Source organism: Panthera onca, chromosome C1 (assembly GCF_046562875.1).
Source record: "Panthera onca isolate mPanOnc1 chromosome C1, mPanOnc1 haplotype 2, whole genome shotgun sequence".
Classification (NCBI taxonomy): domain Eukaryota; kingdom Metazoa; phylum Chordata; class Mammalia; order Carnivora; family Felidae; genus Panthera; species Panthera onca.
In genome coordinates, this window is record NC_138346.1 from 136,889,014 (window position 1) to 136,908,600 (window position 19,587).

At 36.7% G+C, this 19,587-nt stretch overlaps 1 protein-coding gene and 1 long non-coding RNA gene across 2 annotated transcripts in view; one reads left to right on the forward strand and one right to left on the reverse strand.

The window, feature by feature from the left end:
- The window catches only part of LOC144617218 (uncharacterized), an 88,376-nt gene that overhangs the window by 36,809 nt on the left and 31,980 nt on the right, over window positions 1-19,587 (forward strand). Inside the window, exons 2-4 of the long non-coding RNA XR_013557471.2 lie at window positions 3,227-3,273; window positions 7,160-7,444; window positions 18,110-18,243. This is a non-coding gene — a long non-coding RNA (uncharacterized LOC144617218). The remainder of the gene's footprint in view (window positions 1-3,226; window positions 3,274-7,159; window positions 7,445-18,109; window positions 18,244-19,587) is intronic.
- Window positions 1,927-19,587, reverse strand: part of PLPPR4 (phospholipid phosphatase related 4) — a 42,319-nt gene continuing 24,658 nt past the window's right edge. Inside the window, exons 3-7 of the mRNA XM_060626641.3 lie at window positions 13,714-13,843; window positions 11,456-11,651; window positions 9,768-9,825; window positions 8,820-8,993; window positions 1,927-5,791 (exon numbers count right to left, since the gene is read on the reverse strand). Coding sequence (XP_060482624.1) covers window positions 4,466-5,791; window positions 8,820-8,993; window positions 9,768-9,825; window positions 11,456-11,651; window positions 13,714-13,843 — 1,884 coding nt within the window. The 3' untranslated portion in view covers window positions 1,927-4,465. The remainder of the gene's footprint in view (window positions 5,792-8,819; window positions 8,994-9,767; window positions 9,826-11,455; window positions 11,652-13,713; window positions 13,844-19,587) is intronic.

Below are 19,587 nucleotides of genomic sequence, written 5' to 3' on the forward strand. Positions count from 1 at the left end.
AAAGAGTTCCTAGTACAGAAAATAAATATCTAGCTTTCTTCCTAAAAGGCAGTACCTGGGTGCAAAATGTCCTGAAGTGATTAAGGGAAAAAGGAGATTTTATGGGAATACAATTCTCATACTTTGTCTTTTTCAAATTCATTTCCCATTTGTCAATTGTACTATTTTGTAAAGCTAACATTAAAGTTTAGATAGGGTTTTCTCAAAGTCAATGGCTGAGAATCTTAAGGTAGGGGGAGTAAAGGAGATAAAATGGGCATTCAACAAATTCGTTAAATGGAATTTTACTCAGTTCTCCCTCATTATCATGGACTACAGTACACAATCACACACAATTAAGAGCTTTCATTGACTAACAACTGTATGGACAGTGAAATAAAAGTCATTTCTAGATCAAGGGACTTATTTAGATATTCTTTTGCAATTAGAAAGCATGGTCACTGGGGATTTCCTGTAACTGGATCTTATCTGAAATATCATACTGTTACTGAAAGCTATATTTTCATCCAACTGGAGCATTTGATCTGAGAACATTTTAGAAGATTTCTAAAGATTGAAGTCAGGAGACACATTCAATAAACAGAGGAAATGAAATGTACAGTCAGAAATAGACTATATCCATTTTCCAGGTTATATTTTCCTTTTAGAGTAAACCATTTTAATTCCTTTTGATTTCCTTATAATTAAATTACTATCTGAACCATGCATGTATTTCTTATATTTCCTTTGAACTGTAACATGGAATGACCCATAGATATCAAGTAAGTATCTGTAAAAGACAGAAATGATATACCCCCTATTGATAGCTTCTTATGTACATAATCCAGAATGCACTCACCTGATACCTGATGAGAAAGGTACTAGGATCAGGGGTACAAATCACCCATTTTGACATATTATATAATGTTGACATATTATGAAATGTTGATGTAGACTCTTAGCAACCCCATTGTATTGCTTATTTTAGCTTTATGATTAAAGATGACAATTCTCATTAGTTAGTCATGTTAAACCAGCAAGTTATTTCCTATTCTCTTGTCATTAGTTTTTGCTCTCTAGATAAAATACTTAATAATAATCCATAGAAATTTAGAAAAGACTTTAGGATATCTTTTAGAGGGGATAATAGAGCTGAACATCCCCATATTAGAGGTAAAAAATCAAGACCTAGAGAATATTAACATTGCATTTCAACTATTATAAGATGCACATTGTAATTCATATGATCATCTCTAAAATCAATGTGTTGTCTATAATGAATAGTGTCTTACCATGGTTGTTTGCCAGGTGGAAATCATCATGTAGTTGCTTGTTTATGCATGAACTTGTAGGCATTACTGAACAACTGTAACTTCACTTCAGTAAGTGGGCCACTTCAAGATCATTTGACTAAAGCATGAGTCCTATTGTGGCCTAAAAACTTGTGTTAATACCTTCTAGTGAAACATATAAAGTATCAGCAGTAAAACTCATAAAACAGATGCTAATAGCTTGGAAAAACAATCCTGGAATTAATAGTAGAGCATTCTTTTAGAGAAAATCGGGCACGGGGGGTAATAATATGGAAGAAAAGAGGCACATCAACTACTCTTAGTCAAAAATTGATTCAGCGCAATTGGCCCTGACGTATTTTTGTTTTCATACTTTATAACATTGATATGTAAAAGATCTATGCCTAAGTAAATCTAAAAGAGCTCCTTTAATAAGCATAAAATAAAAATTCTAAATGATGAGGGAAAATTATGGCATAGTTTGACCAACTTTTGTTAGTCAACTCTCTTCTAAACAGTTATGAATATAATCAGTTCTGATTCATTCTTATTTCTTCAGATGTTTTCCTATAAGCCAAGTTATTATCCATTCATAGTCTGAAGTAAAAAATCAAAATGTTCCAATTTTGATGAAGAAATCTAATCTTTATTTCTATGATGTTAGCACAATATACTCACACAATAGCTTTAATCTGTACTTAACAAAATACATTATAGCACTTTACAAACTTTATCAGTTTGGAAAACATTGCATAACATTTTATTAAACACAATACTTTATATATATTATATATATTTTCATAATTTTATTTACTTTAAAAAGATAATTACTCTCTTTATTCAATACTTGGTTTAATCAGTAAAGCACAGCCTAACAAAGGAAGAAGTGCTCTCATTAGCAAATCAGATAAATAGAACACTAAGAAGAGATACCACCTGTTAGTCTCATTTATTTTAAATTAAGGTACCAGTGGAATGTAAACAAATATTTTTGTAATTTTTTTTTACAAAAGATGTATTATCAAATATACATGCAGAGGTCTGAGTTCTAGCGACTATCATTATATTTCCTTAACAATGTGGTACAATTTGTTCAGTCATTAAAAACTGTAGCCTTTGGCACTTTGAGTAGAAAAAGAATATATCAATATTTATGTAAAGAAAAAAAAACCTTCAATGACTAGAGAAGTACTTTAAAATCTTTTGTTAAGAAATAGGAAAGATTAGGAAATATCATACTGCACCTGAAATGCTGCAGCTTTATTATTTTTTCTTCAGAGTACTAAAACCAGTCCACCTTCCTCTCTATGAAATGGCAAAAGCCAGTAGGAGTGCCGTGATGGTGGCGGTGGTGAGAAGTGGGGAAGGCAACATTTTACTCCCACTCCCCTCTCTGAGAAGGAATTGCCAGAAGGGATATAGTTGAATCATATTTTATTGCCAGAGTTTTCAATTCTGCTGGTTTCAGCTAAATCCCTAATGCTCTTAGGAGGTTGGTTAACTCTAGAAAGCTTTGCCCTTTTCCTGTAGAAGTTGATAATGATGTGATAGTCTTTATCTCTTAACAACCCCTTCCTTCTGTTCTCACTGAAAACAGATCAGATCAACCAGCTTTGTTGTTACCTTTTATCCCCTTGGCAATCATCAAGTGTATATTAGAATTCTTAAGAAATGGTGTAAAAAAGGTTTGATACTAAATTCCAAGAACCAAATATTTCTCCACACTTAAATTTTTAAGTTGGAAAACACCTCCAAATGTTTTGGTTTTATCTTCTTCTTATTGATAATATTTGTTTCCTTTGATTTAGGCTGAAGGCTTTATTCAGGATAGGTAGCAAAATTGTTGTTTGCATATTAAGCACAAAAACTGTGTCTATTTAGATATTTTGAAGAAATACATTCTTAATTTATATTGTGAGATACTTTCATTTATCAATTTGCATTTTTTTTTCCAGATTCTTCCTGTTGATGTCCAATTGACAAAAATATCTTAGGGAAGAAGGTAAAACCTAACTACTGTTGCTCTGATTTACTGGTTATTAGAATACAAAAAATGACTAATCTGGAACAAAACAGAGTTTTTGGATTACTGATTAAGATAGCAACCTAAGCCAGCTGGTTGGAGATGTCCAAGGGTAGACTCAACCAACATTGCTGGCAATGTAACCCACAATGTCAAGTGTTGGTTCAGATTTCTTGTTTATAAATTCACAGCAGTATATTTTGCTCAAGGAATGTCAACTGTTATTCTTGCTTTAAAAATAGAAAAACATATCTATGACATCAAAAAAATAATAAATAAAGGAGGAGCCATAAAATGCAAAATATGATCACAACAATTTTGAAAAACTCTAAAACAATGTATTTTTTGAGTTATGCAAATTTACTCACTAAAAAACAGAATCATTAGTAGTACCTACACTTAAATAAAAAGTAAGCAGCAAGAAAAAAAACTATGTAGAAAAGTACTAGTTATTCCCTTTCACTGAAAATATTCCTACACATTTTTTGTTGTTGAAGAAAGCATAATTTTGAGGAAATGCACAAAACTTTTTCATTTTTTGACTGTGACAGAGCCACTACAGAGAAGCTGCGGGGTGTCCTATTCTAACACAAAGCAGCCAGCATCTTCTTAATACAGTAGCATTTCTTTGACAAGGAATTGCACGCCACTATTTCACAGCTAAATAGAATTTGAGAGTTTACATGGTATGTGTACTATAATAATCAGCACCACCCTTACTGGGCTGTAGGCGCAGATTCTGCAAAATGAATATATAATACTGCATGGCCTCTGCTGTAGGGAATCGTGTTCTGGATTCCCACAGCTAATTATAAAGAAAAATCCCTAAAGTTGGCACATTCAGGAAGTAAAATAGTATACACTGAAGGAAACCACTTTCTTCTGATACTGCCTTCTGCAAACCTTTTGAGTTTGAAGATAGGTCTTAAGATTCTTCACCTTATCATATTAATTAGGTTCTTGCATTGTGCTTTTCCCTCCCCTTGATGTGAAATCTACAAGCTTTGCGTGTAGTAGTTCTCAAGAGTCATTGAGCTCCGGGCTGATGGTAAGATGACCCAGTTTGATGAGAAGGCTTCCCAATCCACTGAAAACAGAGCACAGAGGGAGAATCAAGACATGGTCTTCTGGGGGGGGGGGGGGGGTCGCTCAAGGGATTGAATCCCATCACTCAATCCTTATAAGCCCGTGTTGGGGAGGTTCCCTTGTAGAAGATATTTCTCGTGTTTTCCGGGCTGTTACTTCTTTCAGGGATTAAGATGATGTTGCCCTTTCTCCGCAGGGTAGAGTCGCGGGAAGAAGAAACAGACAGTGTCTCTGAACCAATTTCACTGCCCTCTACTGGGGTGACACGGATAGTGGTGATTCCATGGTGGTGATGCTCATTGTTATCTATGTTGCTTCTCTTGCGATCTCCAGAGCCAAAACTGTCTTTCAGGGACTCACAGCTTTCTGAGTCCCTGTTGAGATCGTTGAGCTCGTAAGTTTGGCGAAGGCTGCCCTTTTCAGGGGCTTTCCATTTCCAGGAGCCACTACCTTCGCCTTCGGTAGATGGGATCTGTATGATGGGCCTGTTGTTCTCCGGGTGAGCCTCAACTCTTACGATCCCACTGGGTTCGTGGTCTGTCAAGGTTTTGTAGCGGATGGAGCCAGTGCAGGAGACAGTGCTGCCTTCGGTGTTCTTGGGGCTGCTTTGCAGGACACCCTGCTGCTTGGACATTGCTATTACTTGCATTATTCGGGGCTGGTTGTTGCTTCTATTACAGGCCACGGTCTTCTCTGCAGCTTTCAACCACTTGGCCCGAGCAGAGCTGCTTTTGGGAGAGGTGCTTATGTTTTCCTGCGTCTCCTCGGGGATGTGCACTAACTGCGAGGACCCAGGGCGGGACTGGATGGACACTCTTGGTCCTCCAGGCATGCTATTGTTACATCCGGGGACAGTGCCAGGCTGGATCTTGAGGTACTGATTGCTGGGAGGATGGTGGTCTCCATTCACCCCTACTCTGGAGGGCTCTGAGCTTGACCTCATTTCTATGGATCTTGGTGGTGACTGTCCAGGCTCAGTCTCTATAACTTGCAGGGACAACTTGCGGCTTTCATTCTTATTCTTCCACTGGGTGAGAAGCTGCTTTGATCGAGCAGAATCCATAGAGGCATGAATGGTGGCATTTCGTCTGACAGGGTCTTCTACGGATGGGGTGTTGGCTCTGGGTAGGGTATTGCTAAAGGTAACCATGTTCTCCTTCCCCATGGGACTCCGTGGAGTGATGATTTCTACATCAGCGTTTGCCCTTTTGAGGTTTGTCAGTGAGCTGGCATCTCTGTGATTTCGGTTGAGGATGCCTTCTGTGTGAGCAATTCCATCACTGCTGCTGCCATTTTTAGCAGATAATACTCTGCTGGGGTCTTGGTTGAGGTCTGTCAGAGACCTGAGGGCTTCTCTGTGCTGAAACATACTCTCTTCGCTAGGCAGAAAATTTCCCACAGCATACAGGCCCTGGTATTGGAAAGAAACAAGAACATCATGCACTAGAAGACATGGTTACTAAGAGTTTGTCTTAGAGGACCCACTGACGCATATAAATAAGGTATATGCTGTCTATACACCGCTGACTAATACAAATAACAAAAAACCAAAAGTACAATTACTCAGGAAGTAGTTTGTAAGTTATATCATAAATCGCTGAACTAACTGTTCAGAAATAAGGAGCCCGTTATTTTTTATTAGTTGGATTTCCTCTCCTTTCTCCATCCCACTGGATGTTTTTGTGAATCTTATCTATCCTCTGTATGTTTTGAGAGAAAACAAAAAGACAGACAATGAGAGAAATAAGACATTCTTCTGCTTTTCAAAGCATTTCATTTTTCTGGATTTAGGAACCTCTTGTTGAGTGACACCTTGAATAGCTTAACTGATTTATTTTACCTTCCTTTTTAATCACACCTTATGATGGGAAGCAGGAGAGGTGTGAAAAATATGAAACACCAAATCATTCATAAAACATGTCATCAGGTTTTGCAGTGAGGTCAGATACAAATGTTGTTATGACTCAGATCGAGCACAGCCCTGTGTGTTCAGTATTGTGCAGAATTCTCAGAAGACAGGGCAGAAATTGTCACTAGTTTGGGGCACCCACATTCTTTTTTTTAACTCGGTCTCAAGTTTGGAAGTGTATATTTGGTCAATTTAGTGCTAGGACACTAAATTTGAGCTAAATTTTATTTAATCTTGCTTTCATACTTAACCTACCAATTTTGTGTTATTTTAGATTTGGGGGATACAAATCTGGATAAAGTAAAAATTCAGATTCAGAATTTTTACTTTTTACACGTAGAAGACCAAATCCCTGATGGATTTTCAATTTCTAAGATGCTTAGTTTGGAGATAAGAGCAAGCAACAGATACCTATTTGGGTATTAATTTCCATGAATGGTAGCCACTGTCTACCATTTCAAATCAAGCCAAAAGAATCCCATGGAATCAACATTTTATAGAATGCTTAACAATTTAAAACAGCATTGGCTTAGAATTGGTGAATATGCAACCTCAGGGCATAGCATGCAAACAGAAATTAAATAAAGTCAAGCTTCTGCCTATCCAACCACTTTAATCCCGGTTGAAATTTTCTTCTAAATAATATCTATCTATGCTCTCGCTGCCAGATTTCCCAGGATGAGCAGGCCTACCTAATGTTGTATTAATAATTGTAATAATTGTTGTAAGTTTAGGAAAATCATCCACTAGACTGCAAATAACCTCTGCCCGTATTGTTCAACATTCAGTGCCCAGCATTGTGCTTAATAAATATAGTTGCTTCATCCTTGTTATAACATGAAGTAAGTAGTTATTATTCTCATTTCATAGGTGAAGAAACAAGCTTCTTAGAGACTATGTAACTTGGCCAAATGTCAAGGATATTTGAGATTCAAGCCCAAAATCTTCAGACTATGGAGCCCATGCTAATTCCAGGACACCATGAAATCACACACGTGTGAAGGCAATTCTTGAACTATGGGGATGCAGTTCTCAGTCTTCTTATTCTGTAACACACATCACCAATCAACATTCGCATGAGAAACCCAAGCTTATGCCCAATTCCTGGAATACTATCTTTACCTGGATCACATTCTCTGCCACGGAAGAAAGCATGTGAGTAAGCATGAGATTTGAAGTAATAATCTTGACCATGATAGTTTATAAAAATGAAAATTAATCACTGCTTGCCTCAGCACTTTTACTATTTTTTTGTAATCATTTTCTTGTAACACCTTCCACAGTGCACCAAGATCACGTGATTGAACTGCTGCTATAGATGATTTTCATTTCTCTACCAGCCTCTCTCAGTTTCCTTGGTTATTGCCTCTTCCTCTCTGTGCTGCTTGCATGTTGGTGTCTCTTGGCTTTTATTCTTATTACCTAACAATTTTATATACCCCTATAACTATAATGGTGCTTCCTCCAGTAATATCCATGACTTCCAAGTCTATCTCTCCACTATCAATTGCTCTTTTGAGCTCCAGACCCAACTCTTCAACTGCCTGTCGATCCTTAAATTGAGCTGCTTCGACCAACCTGCTCCCTCCATTGTTTACCTGGTCTGCTAGACCAGAAGTCACCATCTGCCCAGTCTTCCAAGCTGGAAACTGGCCATTATCTCTCATACTTCCTGTTCCCTCACCTTCCATTTATACTTGCTTTTTCATGCGTCCATCTTTTTGCCTGTGTAGTTTCTTCTGCTTGAAAGTCCTTCCTCCTTTTCTTACCCTAAGAAAAAAATTTCTTATTTCTTAAAAACCACATCATGTCTCTGAAGGCTTCCCTAACTTCCTTCTTCAGTCTGCTATTCCAAAGCATTTTGTTCACACCCTATTATATCATTTAACATATTGTAACCATCTGTATTTTTATTAGTCTTTACACTGAAGACTTCTTAAGACTATATATTCTCACTCTTCTGATGCTCAGTATAGTACCTAGCACAGATCATATACTGAATAAATGTAAAATGAATGAGTGAAAGAATTAATGCATGAAATGGATAATCTCGGTTTCCTTATGCTGAGAATATTTCCTTTGAAAGAAGATCAGGCTTGAAAATAGAATACTGCTAAAAAATTCAGTATTAGTTGGTGCCTATATATCCAGATGCTACATTTGTGTTGTTGGGCAAATTATATAAACTTCTCCTAAACCTTCACTGTCATGAACCTTACTTTCACTAATATTTACTTTCCTCATCTATAAAATTATACTAGCAAAAGTAATCCTTGATTCTTTTCAGGGTGTGTGTGGATGAGGATAAAATGCAATAATCCTAAAAGTAGAGTTTCTAGTCCATGGGAAAAGTTAAAAAAATTATTTTGCTGAAAGTAGGATGTGTGTTTTGGCTTAGAATGGAGAGGCACCCAAACATTTTCTCATGAATATAAACTACATTGCAAGTAAATTATTACAGTACAAAATGTTCAGTGCAAGTTTTCCATTTAAACTGTGGTTAATCAAGTAAGAATAATAAATTATTTACCAAGTACAGAGCAATTCCTCCTCCTATTAAAAAGCCACAATAGACATCAACTGGGTGGTTCTTATACTGAGTTATCCGTGTTAGCCCACAGATGATCCCACAGATGATAAATGTGAAGACCAAGAGAGGTTTCAGAAGCTTAGAGGAATCCGTTAATGTGGAATTGAAGTACATCTTAAAAATGAAAGAGATGTGTTAAGTATGTTAGAAAGGTCATTTTACTATTAAATTGTAATCAAATAAAAACTTAAACTCAAAGCCTAACTGGTACACTCAACATCAATTTTACTGTTCCATTTGCCCTGTAATGGTTATGTTCTATACCTGAAAAAAAGGAAATACATAGCAAATTCATCTAGTAAAAAACAGACTTACATGAAACTTTGAAAAATAAATTGAAGCCGTAAAATTAGCCAGATAACTGTTTAGTTTCCACGTTACTTGTCACATAATTTCAGTCTACTTTTCTCACATAAAACCTGATGGATTATTGTATTAATCAGATATGATGATGATTCATTGCATATCATTTATCAAATTTACACTGACTTTGAACTGTTACATAAATGCTGAAAGTAAAGCATGTATGTGTGTGTGTGTGTGTGTGTGTGTGTGTGTGTGTGTGTTGTGCTTAACACAATTCTTTCAGTTTCAGATTTATAACATTCATGTAGCTCACGGTACCCTGCCATGAGGTACAATATTACATTGAAGGAATACTGGGATGAATAAATATTATGACTGTGTAGAAAAGTTCTTTTACTGTAATATTGTTTCCAGTATCACCCAGTTTCTGCTCTCGATGCAACTGTGTTGCAGGACTGCTGTACTAAAGTTTACTGCTCTTTTATTACACGGCTATATAATCTAATTAGTCACTTGGACACCGCACTCATTTCTCTAATTTTCTCTAGGACACAGATTGATGAAAAAGAGCCAGTGACTTACCGAAACGTACACAGCAGCAAAGGCAGCGAGGGTCGCATGTTGAGAAGGGAATGATTTTCTGCCAAAGGAAGACAGTCAAATTATGTCTTCTATCTCAGATCCACTGCTAACAATCATCTTGAGAACACTGGGTGGTTAAAACATTCAACTTAAAAGCCTCAAGGCAATAAGTGATAACTTTAATTTCTGTTTAGTTTTCTGGAGAAAGATCTGAGTGATAAAATAAACACTGCTAATCGCCATTAGAATGAAAGAATAGTAGTAATACACTTCTCAATATCAAGTGCCAGCTTTGCAGATGATCACTTTGTTACAACACTGGAATGATGGTCGAGAGTTGAAATGGATTGGAAAACATTATATTTGTTCTTTGGTATTAGAATTATGTCAGTTTAAAGTAAAGGTCCATAAAACCTAGGACTTTAAAGCTTTTAAACTTTTTCTATGCTCCTAAATATATGGTTTAATTTACATAAAACTTTAAAAGGCAAAATTATTTTCTCACAGCAGTGAATCTAAGTGTATTTTTTATACTCTAGAAAACACAAGAAGTCCAATCTTAACAAAATGTTTCCCTGCATTTTCCACTTTAAAATAATTATCATCTCAAGAATTGCTGAGAATCTAGTTAAATTTAAGAAGCAAGGTGAGAGAGGAGGAACACAGGATATGAGAGATACTGAAAAGGACAGGTGAAGAAAAAAATAGAGATTGATTTTAATGGATAAAAAAAAATAACGATAAAATTCAGTTATATTAAAATCCTCCTAATTATTTGGTACCCAATAAAAAGGTTTACCATTTAATACAGACAAGATATGTAAAAAAGGATTGAGAAAGAATAGAAGAAGACACAGGTCTTAAAAGCAGCTTCAAAATTATTGAATGGGCCATGAGAACTTGAATGTATATAATTACATAATATCAGGCTGTGTTCTTCAAGAGTACTTACTAGCTTATTTTTGACTCTTAAATTGATCTTAGGAACTCACTAAATGACATGAAATTCTTAGAGCAAAATCGTTCATTGCCCTTTGTCCTTCTGCAATTTATTTCTTTTGAACTTCCAAAACATTACCTTTTGCCAAAAAGCTTAATTTTTACTTTATTCACTGAAAAAAAAAAACCTTAATGCATTGGTATTTTCTTGAGGTTTCCTGTCTTTTATTTTCTAAAATGCAAGGTTAGGAGCTATAGTGATCTTTTGGGTTTATTCAAAGAAGATGTATGTGTAAAACTCTACCAAACAGAAAATTCACATAGTGTTTAAAAACTAAAACATATAAGGGAGATGTAAATATAGATATTTAGTCTACCACATAAGTCAATACAGGACACGTATTAACTGTAAATCATGACTAACTATAATATCCTCAAATAAACCAACTGTGATAACCTAAAACCATAATGAGTAAAGGGTAGATCACAAAATGTGAGTAGAATTTGGTGATATGAATATTAGTGGCAGCAATGTGAGGCTGAAATTTGGAGACAGACGGAAGATTTGGAAAGAGCCACCAATGGGTTTTCTATGGTATAACCACTAAAGAAATCACTGAATTGAAAAAAATAAATAAATAAAACCAAAGTCATTATGACTGAAAAATGTGGGCCTAAAATGATACCCCACACTATTAATGAACAATGAAAACACTGACATGGAAAGTTTTTAAGTCTCAATTTCTAACCTGCCACTGTTGATCACTGTAAGGTCAGATCCTGAGCAAATATCTTCCACAATGTAGGAATTTTCTTTGCAAGACACATTCAGGGAGGTGTAGTTTGGCTTGCACACGGTTAGAAAGTATGGCGCCTGATAGCCTGTGGAGAGCTGTATGATATCTGTAATGAGAGCTGTAGAGCACAGTCCAAACACATGAACGCCTACAAGCAGAGGGAAAGAAATTGTTACCAAGTTAGCGCCTAATGCTGATATTGCGCCATCATCAACCATGTTTATCACACATTAGTGTGGCAACCTTCAAATCTGTTGTGATTATTTTCTCTGAGTTAATTTGGAGAAAACAGTATAGAAAATTCCTAAACCTTTAAACCGGATACTTGCTGCTAAAATAAGGGCAATCAGGATCTCCAAGTTAGTCATTTGAGGTATTTTTGTCATTTGGGTTAAGCAGGACCTATTCTCAATATCATTGCCATTGGTGTCTTGTAAGACCCCCAGGACATATTAAGGTGGCCAACTGTGTGATTTTAGAAGGATTAAATACAGGGGATGAAGCAGAATTCAAAATGATTTAAAATTGCTTCACATGTTTGAGCTTTCAGGGCTCGCTCTCTCCAGTAGTTCCTAAACCCTACAGAACTGGTTCCAACTCCCTACAAGCTGTAGTCATATCAGGAATGCTAATTAAAACAGAGAAGAGGGCAGGTGGGTCCTGTCGCAGAAACAGTCATATCTTGGGTCCGGGGCTGTGGGAGCCTTCCTGCGTGTTTGGAATTCAGAAATGATGTTCTTGTATCTCCTCACCCAAATCCTATCTTTCTTTTGTGTCCTGTGGCCAGTCTCAAACCATAAACTCACAAATTCTGATGCAGGTCCCTTGCCTGGGAGTCTAGCTCTGCTCACTCACCTGCTTCCTCTACATGGTCTTGACACCCTGGATTCACTCTGAATTGACATCCTGGATTCTTATTCGTGATTTTTCTCATAGAAATCATTGCAAGAGGCAGCTGGGCAATTCATCAGTAGACTCCTCCAGACCACGGTCACTGGCCTGCATGTTACCTTGTTTTCCACTTTCCTTTTCTGCTTATCCCCATCTAGCAACTACTCTCCCAATTCCTTCTCCACCCTCTCGACTGGGGTTCATGACACAACCTTCATTTCTGCATTCTAATTCCCAGAAGTATGCAAGGTCTTAGAGAGGAGTTCGCTTCAGTGGGGAAGCCCATCCATGTCTGCCTTAGGAGAATAAGAATCTCCTGACCCATGGAGGATGAGATTGCTGACTCTGGGCACTGTTCTCTAGGGAAGGATGGACCATCCTCAAAGGCATGAGGCTTTTCACAGAGGTCATATGCCCCCTTGTCCACAGAATTTTGTTACAAAAATTTATTTTCCTCAGATCAGCTATGTGTCCTTAAGATTTCTGTCCTTGCCTCAGTTTGTGACCCTGCTAAAGGGCCTTTTTTTGTCTTACCATCTCCAAGTGCCTTGCTTAGTGGAGCAAGTCTAGGGCATGACTTAGACTGGACTTTTCTTCTAGTGGGGAAGAAGGTTGTACTTCATTATCTTCTAGCTATTAAATGAAATGACCTATTCCTTTGAGCTGAGAGGTTACAGGTAAATTTTTTACTGACCTATTGGAGAACAAAAAGGCCTGTGACTCAAACATTAGGATAGTCTCATGCTAATCAGAAGAGATGAAGGTTTAGATACTGGTTAGATTCAGATGTTGATTTTCTATAGGCCTTATAAAAAATAAGAGGCAAAGTTAGAGGATATAACCAAGGATAAATAGCCATGATTCAGCTCTCTCTATGGTGACATTTCCATGTGCAGTAACTTCTGGATGAAAACACTCCAGGAGAATTGAAATGGAATCACTGATGTGGCTAAACTAATTTCTGAAGAGTTATCTATTCATAATGGCCTGCTGACATTTATTCTCCACTTTAAAAAACGAACACAGATCCAGAGAAACCATTTTAAGGTAAATTTATGCTTCAGCCACAGCTAAGACAAAAATATACTGAAATGTATGGCATGTTAGCTCTCAGAACAAGCGCTATAACTGTAAATAACCCATTACAGATACAAAGCCCAAATCTTAGTGTTTTAACAGTTTTTTCGTATAATGTAAAACTCATCATGGACCTGAAATTATACATCTAAATTATAGCTTTAAAGACTTAATATCTGTAATTAAATATAACATTTCTATTTGAAAAAAAAATTCCTTTCTTTGTGGTTCCCCACACTCACCAACAAATCTGACAGCTCTTCTAAGGAAGGAGTTGAAGTTGCAGCCTCCGGCATTAATGTTGGGCTCCAGTCCAACCCCATTTCTTCTTTTGGACAGGCAACAGTAGAGAATTCCTTCCCCTACCATAATCTGTAAAGACAAAGCAGTGTTCAGAATGGACTCAGTGGGTACAAATGAATTCTACCTTATCTCTTAACACATCATCAGTTCAACAAGGTAAAGATGTAGTTTTCTTAAAAGCTTTAGAGATGTGAGCAAGTTCTCTTGAGTAGTTGAGGGAGCAGTGAGAAGAAGCAATCAGGGCACTGTAAAGAGCTCTGGTTGGATCTTCTGGGTGCCTATGTACCAGTCAAGGCTGTGGTAACATCCTGGCATTTTCATGCAGTTGGAGCACTCAGTCTTTGGCCTTTTTGCTCAATGACACCCAGGGTCGATACCTACTTGATTAATTGCATGATGACTGATCCTGCCCTAACCCTTTGAGTCTTGGCATTTCATTGCTAAAAGCACAAAAACAAGATGACTGGTGGGGATGACGAGGAACAAAATAAGTACCAAAGTTAGGATTAGGAAATTTTACTGGCATATTATTTCAATAAACCAATTTGGGATTGAGCAGAAGGTTCAATCCCTGGAAAGTATGCACAGGGTTAGAAAGGTGCTATCTAAAGCCGAGCGGCGTAATAAAAATGTCTGTGACGATGGAAATATTTTCCATCCTGTCCAGTAGGGTAGCTACTACCCACATGTGGCTACTGGGCCTTGAAATTTAGCTACCTTCAGTATTTAAAATTTAAATCGATTTAGATTTAACATAAAATAGCCAGGTGTGGCTGGTAGCTACTTTATTGGAGAATGCAGATTACAAGAGAATTTAGGTGAGCAGGGTGTTATTCCCTAGGTATAAGATTGCAAAATGTGTTTACAATGGACAGTGAGCCATGCTATAGTATCAGAAGGATTAGGTTAAGATAAAGAAAAGTATACTTGCTGTAGGATTCCAAAACATAGGACATCAGGGAAGGTACCCAATGCATTTAGGCATCATTTCCTTTAAGAAGCTTTCCTTGAAATACCCCACAGCATCCTAAACTGAATTAGGTCCCCTTCTTTGTGGCTTCCTCAGCACCTCATCCTTCCCTCTTAGCAAAGCTTGGTTAAAATGCACTTGAACAGTTTATTTTTTTGTCTTTTACCTGACTACAAGTCTCTGAGGGATGAGACATTTCTTATTTACCTTTAATTCTCACTGTCTAGCACAATGCCTGGCATTGTGGGATTTGCATTTGTTACCCTCATTGTGGGATTCTTGTTGGCTAATTACCCTGGGCATTCAGGTCATTGGTTATTCTATACAAGAGAAGTAAGATTTGAGGGGAGCCTGGGTGGCTCAGTCGGTTGAGCATCCGACTTCAGCTCAGGTCATGATCTCATAGCTCGTGAGTTCAAGCCCCGCATCGGGCCCTGTGCTGACAGCTCGGAGCCTGGAGCCTGCTTTGGATTCTGTGTGTGTCTCTCTCTCTGCCCCTAACCCACTTGCATTCTGTCTCTGTCTCTCTCAAAAATAAATAAAAGCATTAAATAAATTTAAAAAAAAGAGAGAGAGAAGTAAGACTTGAAATTATGAGTTTTATTTATGAAGAAAATTTTCAAATATTTAAGATTATTGTGCCTAAGAGATTATTATGAAATGCGACATTGATTTGTAGATATGTGTGGAGCTGAGGAAAGTTGAGTTACATGAGACACCAGAAGTCTCTTAGATACAAGTGATGGTGTCACTTTAAAAGTCATGGTCATGATTAGGGGCTCAAACAGATTTCCCAAGGGAAACTTCTCAGTTTTCATTACTAGTGTAACATTTATTTTATGAAGTTTTTAAAACTATAGTTTTTTTTAAAACTAATGACAGTAAGCCTACGACCTTCTGCTTTGAATGTTCAATCTGCTATATTTAATTCTTTAGGTATTATGGTATGTGTACAATTACAAAGAATCTTAATTTGTATAAAAAATAATTTTCTTAATGGAACTCTACCAATAATCACACGTGTGTGAAGATCACGTGGCATACATGATAAACATCTTTAAAATCAATCTTACAGAAATCATCAAAAGGAGGGGTTTTTTTCCTCAAATAATTGAACAGTGAGTTAATTATACTTCTTGAAAAATGTCATCCTACATTATCACTGTAAGTTAGACACAAGAAACACAATAAGTTCTATATTCTGCACAGATAGATGTGACATGATATTCCACACACAAAGCATAAGATAACGGGTATCTCAAATTCATCATTTCAAGAACATTAACCACTCATTCCTGAAGTGCATTGTTGTATGGTTAAAAAATACTGATTTCATCTTCACTTTCTCAACAATAATTCTGTGAATAATTTTCCCCTATTTTCAATTATATGTAATGATTCACATTTTGCCCATGAAAGCTAAATTATATACACATTTATTTGTATAGTGCTATTAGGGAAATGTATCTTATCACACAACACAATAGTCATTATCTCAAATGACCTTGAGATTTCAGGGGTTTTATTTTAGTTGTGTAATATGCTCAAAACTCGTATGTCAAGAGAGTACTTTAATACTCTTTGGCTTGATTATGGATAGAGGTTTCTTGTCATTATTTTGACATCACCCACTGGTCCTCTCTAAGAAACACATCAATTTTCTCCTCATACTTCTATTCATTTAACCTTGAGCTATATGTCATTGCATGAATTTTCAAAGTGGCTCAATTCTGTTTAAAGATGGAATTCTCCTCAGGGGGAGGGGAGATGCTTCTTGATTTATTTCTAAATGCACCTGCTTGTTTCCTCTTTCTGAATGGCATTGCTGTTGTGCTAAAATATGGTTTCAGAGTTTAGCCTTTGACAGTAAAATTATTTGTTGCTTTTGTCATTTGTAAATAGAAAACAATTTGTGACAAGCGTCTTTTCACAATATTCTGTTTAGCCTGTACACAAGCCAAAAAAGAAATGATAATTTTTTTGGCTTGTCCAATATCAAGGGCAGGTTTTTGGAAAAGATTCTGAAGTGACTCTACTTCAGAAAAGGTATAGTGAGAAATATATTGCTTTTTATTAATCATATGGGCAGTGCCCTAAGAATAGCCACCAGAGGAAGCACTCCAATCTTCCTTGTGAAAAAAACAAAGCACAATGACAAAAATATAATATTTATCATAGTATCTTCAGTGTTTAAATTTGCAGTGAATGTCTTTTGGAAACCCTAATACATTTAATATTCTACCTTTTGATTGTATAGTCTCCCAAAGCTAAGGTTACCCTCTAGGAACATAATACAATTCCAATAGAATTCTTCTATAAAGTTAGATATACTTATCCTTTAAGAATATGTAATAAAATTTTACTTCCAGGGAAGTGAAAATATACATCCTTTTCTTTTCATATAGATTTCATGAAGATTTATGGTACTCTCTGTTGTTTTCCCTGGGACACAGTCTCCAAAGGACTGAACAAAATGCTGGTTTCATTATCACTTTAAAGTAAACGAAAAGTGAATATTAAGGATGAAATTTTCCAATTTAAGGGCAATTTCAGAGACATAAAATGTATTTCACAGACATGAAAGGAACTTTTACAGTTTCTCATTCAACATCACAAAGCCAAGTTATTTTTAAAACCTCTCAAAGGATTTTAAAAAATCTGAAAAGCAAACACTAAAAGATTTATAGTTGAATGCCTATATAAGAACATCTGTCGATCTTCTTTTGTTTATATAAAGATTCTTTTAAAGAATATTGTGGGGGTGCCTGGAGTGGCTCAGTCGGTTGAAGGTCCGACTTCAGCTCAGGTCATGAACTTGCAATTGGTGAGTTTGAGCCCTGCATCGTGCTCTGTGCTGACAGCTCAGAGCCTGGAGATTGCTTTGGATTCTGTGTCTCCCTCTCTTTCTGTTACTCCCCCACTTGCACTCTCTCTCTCTCTCTCTCTCTCTCTCTCTCTGTCAAAAATAAATAAAGATTAAAAAATTTAAAAAAAAGAATATTGTGGACATGAGTTTTGGGTTTGTTTTTTGGTTTTTGTTTTTGTTTTTTTTTTGTTTTTGTTTGTTTTTTGTTTTTTTAAAGAGAGAGAATGCACGTGCGCAAGAGCAGGAGAGGGCAGAGAGAGAGGGAGAAAGAGAATCCCAAGCAGGATCTGTGCTATCAGGGCAGCCCTACTTGTGTCTTGATCCCACGACCCCCGAGATCATGACCTGAGCTGAAATCAAAAGTTAGACGCTTAACTGACTGAGCCACCCAAGGCGCCCCTGTATAAAAAAAACAGTCGATCTTCTTTTGTTCATATAAAGATTCTTTTGAAGAATACCAAGGACATGAGGTCTTTGTTTTTCTTGATCTTCTCTCCAGGTGAATGGGTGAAAACAAGAAGTGCTTCTCTTCACAGAAGTGGGCTTCAAAAGCCATTTTCAAATGAAAGATTGCTCTTGCCTCCCCTCCTGTGCTCACCACCGCATTTGCAACAGGTTTATGCTACCATAGAGGTAAAAGGAGAACAGCATCCTTGAGAGTTGGCGGTTAGAGTCTACTTGTTATTTTTCACCTTCAGGAAAAGAGGGGAAGGAGGTTACAATTGTTAACTATGTAGGAAGATTAGAGGCAGAATTATGAGTCTAGAACAAGATGACTATAGACATAAGACCAATGTTGAGAAAATGAATGTTTTGGGAGAAGGCCCTAAAAATAGAGAAGGGAAAATGAAATTGGAAAGAAATCTAGAAGAAGCATGATATTTGAAAAGAAAGATGTGAAAACAATATTTGATGGCAGCAAAGTCAAGATTTGTTTTACCTTTGAGTGTTTACACAAAGCAATGAAACCATGTGTAAGAATCACTGACACCCTGGAATATCATGGAACTCCAAGTGATATGGGGCTATTTAGGGACCCCAGGGTATAAATATTGCCCTAGTTTGCCTCTTGTTCCATTAAGAGGCATGCAGCCACTAGAGAGGCCCTGTGAAGACCCCCAGATCCAGTGGGTTCTTTGTGGGAGGAACTGGCACTGGGTTCCCCAGGTCAACTTTGGTGGGAGGCAGCCATGACAGATTTCCCCTGTCATTTCTCAGGGCTCAAGAAAGCAAGCTTTGGCTTAGAATCCCCAGAAAGCATCTCTAAATTGCATATAGAGAATTTATTATGGGAAATGAAGGAGTCACAGATGCAGGGACACCGTGATGAGGCCAAGGTCATTGTCCTTAGGACATGTAACAGTGTCAACAAAGGGATCAATATGGGCTAAACGGTGCCAGCAGCAAGTGCCACAGTTAGACTTGCTCTCTTAGCAACTTAATAAAATACCCTGGGGAAGGAAGGCTTCTGGATATATAAAAAACAAATCATTTCAATGACTGAATATCAACACAATCTTTTCAGCAGAGTCCTGAACATTTGTACAGAATTTAATTTCAAATATTCTATTATAATAAACTTGGGGATTATACCCTAACTAGGAGAAATGCTTCCTGGTGTAATAGTGTAAAGCATATATCCATTTTGCTCTTATCAAATGACTGATGATATGAATTTTTTAATAAGTCGTTAGAAAAATGACAGGAAAATGCTATTCTGAGTAATACTGCACTTTAAATATGTTTTATTAGTTTGAGTCTCAGCTATTTCTAAGCACATCATGAATAGTTCCAATTACCCTGGCGTTACTAGAGTTCAAATAATTCATTAACTTACAAAGTATTTTGAGTATGAAAAAGTTCTATGGAGTATTAATTTTGGATTCTACCTTACCTTCTGAGAATATTTTGTATAATTTATTTAGAGTGTAAACATATGCTATGATTTTTAATATAGGGGAAAATTTTTAAAGCAAA